Source organism: Panthera uncia, chromosome C2 (assembly GCF_023721935.1).
Source record: "Panthera uncia isolate 11264 chromosome C2, Puncia_PCG_1.0, whole genome shotgun sequence".
NCBI classification, from domain to species: domain Eukaryota; kingdom Metazoa; phylum Chordata; class Mammalia; order Carnivora; family Felidae; genus Panthera; species Panthera uncia.
In genome coordinates this window covers 59,183,287-59,196,057 of record NC_064810.1, presented here as the reverse complement: position 1 = coordinate 59,196,057, position 12,771 = coordinate 59,183,287, and the positions used below count along the sequence as shown (strand labels likewise).

Sequence of the window (12,771 nt, the reverse complement as noted above, 5' to 3'; positions counted from 1 at the left end):
AAAGCAGACACTTAATATCTGTAAGAAATAGCCTGGTGAGTTTTTTGTTTATTAATTCTTGAAAGTTGGACTTAAATTTTTCCTATCACGGCACAAGGAACCAAAAGTAACTTGGCTGACTTAGGTGGGCAGAACTTGATACTCCTCCCACCCGTGCCCATCTTCCTGTAAAAGCCCAACTGATGACAGAGTCATATTATCAGACCATCTTGCACATTTGCTTCTTTTGGATCGATATTTAATAGACTGTCAAGCACAGGAGTCTGACACTTGAATTCACTCAGATGCCAGTTCTCTAAATGCCTAGTACAATTCCATTTTCTGCCCATCTGGATATCTATTCATGCCTTAAAACTAGATTTTAATATATTCATCGTGACCCCAAACTTCAGTTTGTTGTTGTTGTTTCACCTACAGACATACTTACATGCATGTATGTAGTATAATGACTTAGGGAAAAAATAGCAGACCCAATGGGATTTGAAGACTGATTGTACTGTCAAAGTCTGCGTCATATGTATTTAAAGTTTTCTACATTCGTTAAGGAAATGATCAAATTAAAATTCTGGTTTCTGGGGGCACCTGGGTGGCTCAGTCGGTTAAGCGCCCGACTCTTGATCTCAGGGTCATGAGTTCAAGCCCCGCGTTGGGCTCCATGCTGGGCGTGAAGCCTACTTAAAAAAGAATTCTGGTTTCTGGGTTTCATTAAGAAAAGTGTCATCAAGGCACATTCTCTTATTTAAATCAGTAAACATTTATTCTAATAGAAAAGTAAACAAAAAAACAATTTGCAAATTGTTCATCACTGCTGAGGATAGGATTTTAGGTCTTTAACTTGTACGGGGTATATAAGTAACACATATATACTCATATATTTATAAATAGCAACTACAACTTCTATTTTATATGAGTTTTTTATTTATATATTTACCAACAAATAAATAAATGTTTCTGAGATTGTAAACACCCAACTGGCAAGAAAACCCTAACAGTAACACTAAATTTTGCTATAAAATGTGGAGACATTTCTTTTGCAATGTTCCTTATATTTTTTATATCGGAGCTCTGTTACTATTTTCTAGCCATGGAAGAGAGAGCAGTTCAGCGAGCTGAACGTAGGCGGATCTTGGCAGAGAGGAAGAAAAAACAAGAAGAGGAGAAATTGGTAAATCAAGAATGAAACCCCAGGCAAGAAAAAAGATTCGTATAGGTCTTTATTTAAAAAAAAAAAAAATGATCCTCATTTTTTTTAAACAAAAAACAGCTTGTTTAAGTGTTTTGAGACAAGAGAGCTAGGTCAACTTTAGAAATGGCTTTTTACCCACTGGCCTGAACTCTGAAAATTTTAGGAAAACAAAGGTAAAAAACAGAAACACCATTAGTGTAGCAGGAAGGAAATGTTATAAAAGTTGATGAGAGCCAGCAATTGGGAAGATCTGCACATTTAGATTTAGATGTCTGATCTGGTAAGCTGCAAAGGTGAGTAGTTCCTGTCATACAGAGTTGTGACCTAGACTGTCAAAAGTAAATTTTGTACCTAGTAAGAAAAAATAAATAGTTCCAACAGTTTGGGGGGGGGGGGTTTGAGTGTGAAATGAAAGAAATTTCCGACACTCTATAGAGTCTGGACTTAGTGTTTCACAGGTGAAAATAACTAAAAAGTAATTATTTTTTACTGAAAAAGTAATGTCCTTTTCTTGCTTAGTATCACCTTCCCAAGTAGAAGATAATTATTTTGGAGATACTTTTAAGTTACACAAGTGATCACCTATTTGTTGGGTTTTCTACTTTTATCATGAAGTATAGGCTTCTTCCAGGGACAGAGCGGGCACTTTGGTAGATACTTGACTTTCTTCAATATGAAAAATCTTATGTCCATACAAATATAGCATTCTTATTGTTTACTGACTCTAATGTTGATTAGGCCCAGTTAAAGGCCCAAGAGGAGGACCGTCAGAAGAGGGAAGCAGAAGAAAAGGAAGCTCAGCTTAAGAAAAAACAAGAAGAGAAGAGACTGCAGAAAATGGTTTGTAGCAAATGTTTGGTCAGCCATACATAGCACCTGTCTCTTAAAGCCTATTGTGTGCATTACTGTGGCCCTCTGCACCTTCTCCATCCCAGAACTTCCAACCAGAACACTCTTTTCACACCTCTACCCTTTTTTTCTACCTTAGTGAAAACCTGCTCATTCTTCAGCTTAAACAGAACTTCTTCCAGATTAGCCTTTCTTGCCTTGTACACTCTCTTCTCCACCCAAGGTTAAGTTAAGTTCCCCTTAATGGACTCTGGAATGTGTTTTCTTCAAAGCATTACCAGGGCTTGTAATTAAGCATATGTTTTGTGGTTGTCTTATTGATTTCAGCATCCCCAACTAAACTGAAATCTCCTTGAGAATAAAGGGAGCAGTCTGGTGCTGCTCACTGTTGTTTTGGTTAGCAGTATAGTAGGCATATAGTAGGAACTCAGCAAGTGTGTTGAATGAGTGAATAGATGAATGAACAAATAAGTGAACAAATGGAGGAAAATACACACAGAAGAAATAAGAGCTGAAACTTTTACTTTCAAGATTATTAAATTCTGGTTGGAAAGATAAGGCCTAAAATTGCACACCTGTCAGACAATGTAGTCCAGCATATGCTGTCTTGTGCCTCAAAGTCCAAAGGAGATCAAGAGAGTCATATAAGGCAAGACCTATTAAGATTTGGGGGATATTATAGATCTTTTTGTAGGAAAGAGATTCAAATTGGAAATTGTATTAGTCATGATTCTACAGAGAAATGGAAGCAATAAGATATATGTATAAGGAAGAGATTTATTATGAGGAATTGGCTCACATGATTATAGAGATTGAGAAGTCCCACAGTCTGCCATCTGCAAACTGTAGACCCAGAAAAGCCAGCAATGTAATTCCAGTCTGAGTCTGAAGGCCTGAAACCAGGATAATTGATGGTATAGATTCCACATTAGGAGCAGGACAAGACCAATGTCCCATCTCAAGCAGGCAGCCAGAAAGAAAAAAGAGGCAAATTGTTCCTTGGACGATGCCATTTGGACATTTGGGAGGACAGTCTACAAAGTCCATAGATTCAAATGCTAATCTCATCCCAAAACACATTCACAGACACACCCCTAAATGTTTCATGTAGGCATCCTGTGGCACATTCAAGTTAACACAAAATTAACAAGTCTACCCCTTATCAACTTGGCATCCATACATATCTTCTTAACTCACACTTGATCTCCAAATAAAGACAACAACAAGATCATAATTCTGCTTAACTTGATACAACTATCCTGCGTACAAGTGAAAGCATACTAGCTCCTTCCCCAGAAGAGGAAGTAAAGTTGTTGAGTGATGTTTACTCTTCTTGTTGCTGTCCCATAACTTAAATACCGTGATGTAAAATTAAAAATACTTAAACACAATGATACAAAGTCAATACATCTTATATTACTGTTCATTGCAGAACATTTGAGAATACCAAAAAAAAACCTTTTTTTAAATCTATGAGCTCAGCACTAAGAGGTAACTATTTAATACCTTAGTATATTTACTTCTTTTTCTCTAAGCATCTCTCTCTTAATAGACTGATAACCTGGGGTGGGGGAAGGGGCGGTGTATGTAGCTTTTAAGCTCCTTTTTTGCATTTCAGAGTCTATCATGAGTTTTTTCACTTGTCATTCACAATTCTTCAAAACCTATTATATGCTGAAGGTCATTTTTTAAGTTTTTAAATTAAGTTAGTTAACATAGAGCATTACTACTAAAATGTTAACATATTTGTTTCAAGTGTAGAATTTAGTGACTCATCACTTACCATACAACACCGAGTGCTCATCACAAGTACCCTCCTTAATACCCATCATTTTTAAAAAATAAACTTTTTCTTTTGGATAATTTAGGCTTACAAAAAAGTTGCAAAGGTAGTACAGGGAGATTTCCTACAACCCTCACTTAGTTTCAGTTTCTCCTTTAATGTTACCATCTTATATTACCATGGTACGTTTGTCAAAGCTAAGAAACCAACATTATTACATTACTATTAACACCAGACATTATTCAGATTTCACTGATTTTTCCAGTTTTTCTAACTTTTTGCTGTGTCTTCACGTAGTGGAAAGAGCTAGGGAGCTTTGTGGGGTCTCTTTTATGACAGCACATCCCATTCTGAGGGCTCCACCCTCATGACCTAAGCACCCAAAGGCCCCACTTCCTAACACCATCACTTTGGGCACTTTGGTAGATACTTGACTTTCTTCAATATGAAAAATCTTATGTCCATACAAATATAGCATTCTCATTGTTTACTCTTCCCTTTCGGTATCCGCTAGCTCAGTCTGTAACCTTAAAGCCTTTGCCTGTGTGAGGTTCCCCCTCCACTTAGGTGAGATATGGGGGGCAAGTCTGGGCAGAGCTCTCTTCCCCCCCAGCTGCAGTAGCAGTCCACTAGTACACTGAAGTAGGGCCACTTGCAGATGAAGGCTTTGTTTCCCAAGGGAGAATGGTTTGGGCAGATTTCACAGTGACTGCTGTTACTCTCCCCGAGCCAGAACCATGGTAGGAACTTTATCTGGATTCCCTCGATTCTCTCTGTGACAGCCTGGCGGAGTTCCTAGAGCAAAAGCCTGCAAAAAGGTGGGAACCTCCCTATCACTATGACCTGCAGATAAAATATAACATTAGTCCAAAATGGTAGACCAAGAGATGTGTCATATAGACTAGTTTCCATTTAGTAAATCTACTATAGCTGTTTCAATAAAGATAGATGCATGTTCAAACTGTGTTTGAGCTTTCTTTGCAAGCAGCTTCAGATCTAAAATACATTTGACATTTGTCTCCTTTGCTTCTGGGCAGTCATGCTCTCCACAGTGTATTTCTCTACCCAGTTTATCATGAGGTCTTTTTCCTTCTGATGCATCATATTCTGCACAGGCAATTCTTTACCTCCTCGTGTACTTGATACAGCCATTCCTAGTAAGCAACCACCAAGGCCATGGCAGCATTATTCCTCTGGACAAAAAGATAATGACATTTCTGAACTAGTGCCTGCTATGACTTCTCTGAATCAGTCACATCCTGGATGTATTTGATGGGAGCCTGCTTCTCTTCTTCTAGTTGGGATTTTTTTTTTTCTTATTATCTGTTTACAGTATGAGGTACCATATTTTCTAATTACATAGATGAGCAACCCTACTGTTGATATGGTAGAGAAGGTTTCTGGGGCAGTCTCATGTATGTCTTTGGATAAGAAATACAAGATAAGTCCTTTGACATGTTTCAGGATAAAGGAACTAAAACAATTCCTTAGGGATAAGCCTATGACAAATTTGTCCTGTATATTCAGAAAGAAATGGTTCAGGGTTAAGACATGACTGCCCTTTCTGAAAGGGCCGACCTTGTTACCTACATTTTAGCTGGTGCTAGAAATTCTGCATTCTTCAGAGGAGGCCACTGTAGCTATGGCAGGAAGTATGACCTGGGACAGCATGGTCATTCATTGATGATCCAAGTGATGGTGGCTTAGTGTTTCTGTGTCCCTGACAGGGTAGCTTGTCAGATGTAGCAGTATGATGGCCACTTGTGGGTCTCATTCAGTGACCTTTTGAAAATAAAAATCTAGGGGTGCCTGAGTGGCTCAGTCAGTTAAGCATCCAACTTCAGCTCAGGACATGATCTCACAGCTCATGAGTTCTAGCCCCACACTGGGCTCTGTGCTGACAGCTCAGAGCCTGGAGACTGCTTTGGATTCTGTGTCTCCCTGTCTCCCTCTCTGCCCCTTCCCCGCTCATGCATACACTCTCACTCACTCTCTCTCTCTCTCTCTCTCTCTCTCAAAAATACACATTTTTAAAAAATTATAAAAAAGAAAAAAATCTAAACTTTAACATCCCATTGTCCATTTTTCTGAAAAGCTTACTTTCTAGTAATATTTATCAGGCAGTAACTTTTATGGATATATAAATATGTTTTTGATTAATAGACAGTTGATGAAGTTTTTAAGTCTTCCATAATTGTGTAACAAGCATATTTGTTCACTAAACAAGTATCTATAGAGCCTCTACTATGTGCTAGGCATCATTCTAGGTATTAGAATAGAGCAATGGAGAAGATAGACAACACTTCTGCCCTTGCAAAGATTATATGCTACCTGGGGAGAATAGGAAGTAAACAAGGTAACAAAGAAGTAGGGAGGGAGAGGTAAAATGGGGGAATGAGGGAAGCAAGATGGAAAGGCTTCTCTGAGGAGGTGATATTTGAGCTGTAAGATGCTAAGGAGGCTTCTGCAAGGTCCAGTAGGGGCATGTTAAATGTGAGATACCTATTACACATCCAACTGAATGTATCAAATAGCTGAATATATAAGCCTGGATATGAAGATTGTAGTAAGGAACGTGAAAGTCAAAAACATGTCAATGTTATTAATGCTCTGGGAATGGATGAAATCAGCTTGGGAGATTGGATGGAGAAGAAATATAAGGGTCCAAGACCAAGTCCTAGAGTGTATAAATAATTACTGAGGATGAGAAGCTAATGAGGTAGAAAGAGAACCAGAAGAAATTTTTGTCAAAAAAGCTGAGAGAAAAACCATTTCTGGAAAGGGGTTGATGGTAGTTAACTGTACTAAATAGTGCTGAGTTCAATTAAAAGGAGGACAGACTCTTTGATTTGGCAAGATGGAGCTCATTCATGACTATGAGTATAATCGGGGTCACATGGGATCAAAGAAGATTCTGTCATGGCTGGTGATTGTTTTTTCTGCCTTATTTTATTTTCTAAAGATGGGAGTTACATGTACATAGTTGCATAGCAATGGGAATGATCCAGTAGTGAGGGAGAAATTCATGATACCAGAGAGCAAAGGGTATAAATTATAGGAGTATATAAATGTTCCAGAATATGTGCCAGAACACAATGAAAGGGTGGCTTATAGTGGACAGAAGGCAGAGAGTTTGGGAATGGTGTTGACTGCCCTGTAGTCTTCTTAATTCTTGCTGTAATTCCTGGTCTTTCAAAGTAGTAGTGGTAGAGAAATATACACATGCACATATACACGTTCAGATTAGTCTTATTTTTTGCACATCACTTGTTGAATAATTTAAATCAGAAAGATGCCCTAATTTTTTATCCCTTCTTAGCCTGAGTGAACTATGCTATATGAAACCCCAATATAAGTGCCATCTCAAAGCAGACACCATCATTTCATGTAATCCTTTGTTTTATGTACAGGAAATGGAAAATATGGTAATATTAATGAAATACAGTGAACTCTTGAGGAATCCTTAATCAAGAGGTAAAATATATATTTAAATAATTTGCTGTGGAAACCGAATTTTGGCTCAAGCAGCTTTCTATTAAATGTTTTTCTATTTTTTTCATCGAAAAGTAAACTTCAAAGAAGGCTATTTTAATTTGCAACGATGTGGAAGGAACTAGGGTGTATTATGCTAAGCGAAGTAAGTCAAAGAAAGACAAATACTGTATGATTTCACTCTTGTGGAATTTAAGAAACAAAATAGATGAACATATGGGAGGAGGAAAAAAAGGAGAAACAAACCATAAGAGACTCTTAAGAATAGAGAACAAACTGAGGGTTGGTGGAGGGAGGTGGGTAGGGGATGGGCTACATGGGTGATGGGTATTAGGAGGCCACTTGTTATTGATGACCACTGGGAGTCGTATGTAAGTGATGAATCACTGAATTCTACTCCTGAAGCCAATATTGCACTGTATGTTAACTAATTAGAATTTAAACAAAAATTTGAAAAGAAAAAGTAATAAAGACTCATTTTCCCTGCTCCATCCAAAAATGGGTTTTCTTTTGAACCTACAACATCAGCCATAGAGTTGTAATTCTAGGAAAATATTTACACCATAACTTAGGTGTGTGTGTGAACAGGGTTGGTGAGACTGAGGATTTCTCCAAAGGCTTATTGTCTGTGTTGAATTACTGTCTGTAAGTTGCAACTGCCATCTCAATGCTGCAGGGACATTTCAGTGGATGTGAAAATGGCTACTTTTCTGTTTTCCTCCCCACATAACCCTCAGCTGCTCCTTGTTACTCATTAAGAAAATTCTTATAAATGATTTTTATTTCTGACCATTCAGTTCAATATCTCAAGTGTCTGGAATAAAGATTATAAAGATAATTTTATGTTAGTGATTTAGAGAATGTGGACATTTCATCTTAAGGAATTTGTACTGAAACCGGTAGTTTGGAATGGAAGATCAGGACAAATCTCCCTTCCATATTAGAAATGTTCCACTTGCTTCTCTCATTTTTTTTTTTCTTGCATAAGACTCAGCAATGAAGCAGCTTGTCAGAATCAGCTAATTCAGCACACTTTTCCTCAAGTGAAATTGGGGGGGCGGGTAGAAAAAGAAGCTTAAATTCAATATTTTTATATTTACACTACATAGATGACAACTACTGTAAAGTCTTTGCTTTTGTTCTTGTGACTCTCGTAACGGGTATCAGTTGCTACCACTCACCTTTTTAAGGTAGTTTTTTCTCTCACTTTTATTATAGCTCATTTTTATTAAAAAGAGAAATACAAGAAATCCTAATACCTTTACAGTAAACCATTAAGCTTCCGTCATCTTCCTCAGTCAGCCTCTCGGGGTGCAGTTCTTCTTTGAAGAGAACGGAGGTGTCTTTTCTCAGTGCATCACCACGGATGGTTAAGCTTTCTCCTCCTCAGAGAAGGGAGGGCTGCCTAATGATCATCAAATATTTTAAACTCTTTTTTGGACTTATTTGTTCATCACGTTTTTAAAAATCCCAGTGTAAGAATATTATTGTAGGCATTAAATGGAGTATAGAGTATCTTTAAATTTAAATAGGGTATTATTTACATATAAATCTCTACCCCATAATCCAAACGAAGGGACTGTATTGCTACATTTCCCATAATAATGAGGGGAAAATATTGATTGCTCTTCTAACTAGATGTTTTACTTTGGGGGAACTTAGTGACATGCAAATCATCTGTGAACAATACTGAATATATCTAAGAATATGTACAGCATTCATTCGTGTAGTACTTATGACCAACTTGTCCCCACCCTCTTGGCAGAATTGTTTCCCATGATGCTCCAGTGTTCTGTTACCATGATTAGCACACTGTTTAGTAGTTATATGTTGAAATTAAATTAATTAGTTATTTGTTGAAATTCATTAGTGTTTGGGTCATGGCATTTTTACTTATTTTTTGCAGCTTTGCTGAGGTATAATTCTTCCTAATGAAGTGACCCTTTTGTCATGATATAATGACCTTTTTTATCTTTTATTATAGATTTTGGCTTAATGTCTGATGTAGATATAACTACCCTGCTCTCTTTCGTTTGCATTTGCATGGAATATCTTTTTTCCATCCCTTTACTGTTAGTTTCTATGTGTCCTTAAAGCTGAAATGAGCCTCTCCCAGGCAGCAGATGGTTGGGTCCTGGGTTTTTTTAATCCATTCAGCCACTGTATGGCTTTTAATTGGACAATTTAGTCTGTGTGCATTTAGGTTTTTGTTTGTTTGTTTTAGAGAGAGTGCAAGTGGGGGAGGGGCAGCGAGAAAGAGAGAAAGAATCTTAAGCAGGCTCTACGCTCAGCATAGAGCCTGACACAGGGCTCAGTCTCATAACCCTGAGATCATGACCTGAACTGAAATTAAGAGTCAGATGCTTAACTGAGCCACCCAGGCACTGCAGTCTGTGTTCATTTAAGGTAATTGATAAGGGGCACCCGGGTGGGTGGCTCAGTCACTTAAGCATCCAACTTCAGCTCAGGTCATGATCTCACAGTTCGTGAGTTGAAGCCCCACATCAGGCTCTGCACTGACAGTGTGGAGACTGCTTGGGATTCTCTCTCTGCCCCTCCCCTGCTCATGCGCTCTCAAAATAAATAAACTTAAAAAAATAAATAAAGTAAATGATAGGTGTGGACTTACTCTTGCCATATTGTTTATTGTAGTTTTGTAGTTCCTTTATTCCTTTTTTCCTCTCTTGCTTTCTTCTTTTGTAATTTAATGATCCTATAGTGGAATGCTTTGATTCCTTTCTCTACCTTTTTTTGTGTACTTACTATAGGTTTATGCTTTTTGGTTATAAGGCTGACGTAAAACATCTTATAGTTATAATCGTCTGTTTTAAGCTGATTAAGTTTGTATACAAACTTCTACATTTTTATACTCTCGCTCCCAGTTTATGTTGATGTCACAATTTACAATTCTTAATAGTGAGTATCCATTAACAAATTATCACTATAGTTATTTTTAATACTTTTGTCTTCTGACCTTTATACTGGAGTTATAAGTGATTTACCCACCACCATTACAATATTAGAGTATTCTGGATTAAACCACACACACACACACACACACACACACACACACACACACACCCCTTTACCAGTAAATTTTATTGTTTTATAATTTAATATGTTTTCATGTTACTAATTAGTGTCCTTCACTTCAACTTGAAGAAGTCCCTTTAACACTTCTTGTAAGGCTGGGCTATTGGTAATGAACTCTTTCAGCTTTTGTTTGTAAAACTCTTTTATCTCTCCTTCCAATTCTGAAGGACACCTTTGCCAGGTAGAGGATTCTTGTTGGGCAGTTTTTTTCTTTCACGCTTTGAATATATCATCCCACTATCTCTGGCCTGCTAGATTTCTGGCTGAAAAACTGGCTGATTGTCTTATGGGAGTGCTCTTATATGTAACAAGTTGTTCTTCTCTTGATGCTTTTAAGATTCTCTCCTTGTCTTTTAACTTCTGACAGTTTAATTATGTGTTTTGGTGTGTGTGTCCCTTTAGATTCATTTTGTTTGGTATTCTTTGGGCTTCCTGGATGTGTATGTCTGTTTATCTCCCCAGGTGAGGGAAGTTTTCAGCCAGTATTTCTTTCAATAAGCTTTCTGCTCCTTTCTTCTCGAACCCGTATAATGGAAATATTTGTACCTGTGATGGTGTACCATTAGTGCCTTAAGCGATTCTTTGCTCTGTCTTTATGTTGGCTGATCCTTTCTTCTGCCTGATGTAGTCTACTATTGAACCCCTCTATTGAATTGTTTCAGTTCAGTTATTGTATTCTTCAGCTGTATGATTTATGTTTGGGGTTGTTCTTTAAATATATTTTGTATCTCTTGGAGAAATTCTGTCTTTCCTCATGCATTGCTCTCCTGACCTCAGTAAGCATCTGTACAACCACTGTTTTGAACTGTCTATTAGGCAAGTCACTTATTTCATTAAGATTGCTTTCTGGAGATTCATCTTGTTCCTTTGTTTGAAAGATATTCCCGTTTCTCTATTTTTCTTGACGCTCTTGGTCTCTGCACATTAGATAAAGCAGCCACCTCTCCTAGTCTTAACAGAGTGGTCTTATGTAGGAGATGAACCTTGTCAGCTTGGCCCAGGTTCTTGGTTGTCTCTCAGACCTCTGTGATCATTCAGTCTGCTGCCTTTGTTCTTAGTTCCCAGTAGTTGAGCCTGTACCAAGACCTGTCAGTGTTCCAAAGGGGAGAATCTCAGTCAGCACCTGGATGCAAGCTGATTAAAAACTGTACCCTCAGGCAGCAGCTGGAAATGTAGGTAACTAAGCCCCTTTGAGAGAAACTATGAGATGTGTCTTTGCCTGCTCCCTCTGCACTGAGCCCAGGTGTGTAGCCACAGGGGGAGAGGGATGCTTCTAAACCCATTTAAAAACTGCTTCTTTGTTACAGTCCTATAGGACCTGTGAATATAAGCTCCATTGGCTTTCAGAGCCGGGCAAACCAGGGTCCCATCCCTCAGGTGGTTGTCATAAATGTTGGGTAACCAGATTGTATACACACTCCTTCCAGAGAGATGCTGGTGGTCTTGTTTTATCACTGGAGTGAGTTAGAGGGAGAGGACAGGGGAAGGCCCCATCAGACAACTTCAGTCTCTGGGGAAGACTATAGCCAACCCCTAAATGTGTGCTAAATTAGAAACTGGACCCTCAGGAATTAGCTTATAAAGTATGCCATCAAACTCTTTCAGGGAAATACTGGGAGATGGGCGTTTTTGCCTGCTCTCTCAGGGCTGAGCCCCACAGGGATGGCCGTAGGGAGTGCTCACACATCCATTAAGAACCATTTCTTGGTTTTGTGTATCTCATGGACACAGGCTCCACTGGCTTTCAGAGCCAGTTGTTTTAGGGGCCCTTCCTTTGGGTTGGTTGTTTTAAAAGTTGAAATACTAGATGTGCAGTCCAAACCCTTCATTCCTCAGAGAGAAGTTCGGAGTTGGGAGTTCCCTTCCTGTTGTATGGTGCAGTGCCAGGGATGGGGTTCAGTCAAGAATGTGTTTCAGCCTTTCCTACCCACTTTGATGTGGGTATTCTCTCATTCACCTGATAAGGAAGTCGCTCAGCTAGTTTCTCGACTTCTTTTAGAGGGAAATGCTCCATCTGTGGCTATACACTGAGTGCATCCAAGGGAAGAGGGAAGTCCAGGACCTCCTAGGTCACCACCTTCCTCAGCAGTTTTACTTTTTAATTTTTCCCAGAAAGAACTAGAGAAGCAGAAGAGAATTAAGAGGAACCAACAGCTGGAATCAGCAGCTAAAGAACATTATGAAAGAGTGTTGCTAAGAAAAAAAGGCATGGAGCCTTGGAAAAGATTGAGAATGCAAAGCAAGCAAAACATTCAGGTATAGTGTCACGAGCTTCCTCCCAAAATTACAAAATGAATAAATAGAATTTTCAAATAGAATAAACCCCCAATTAGGATTGTTTGTTTGGTGCTTAAAAGCCAGAAATATT

General features: G+C 38.4%; 1 protein-coding gene across 2 annotated transcripts in view; it reads left to right on the top strand.

Moving 5' to 3' along the window:
• Positions 1-12,771, top strand: part of CCDC191 (coiled-coil domain containing 191) — an 89,259-nt gene that overhangs the window by 55,262 nt on the left and 21,226 nt on the right. For both annotated transcript variants that reach the window (XM_049629356.1, XM_049629357.1), the window contains 3 exons: positions 1,083-1,165; positions 1,925-2,026; positions 12,516-12,659. In XM_049629356.1, the coding sequence (XP_049485313.1) occupies positions 1,083-1,165; positions 1,925-2,026; positions 12,516-12,659 (329 nt within the window). The remainder of the gene's footprint in view (positions 1-1,082; positions 1,166-1,924; positions 2,027-12,515; positions 12,660-12,771) is intronic.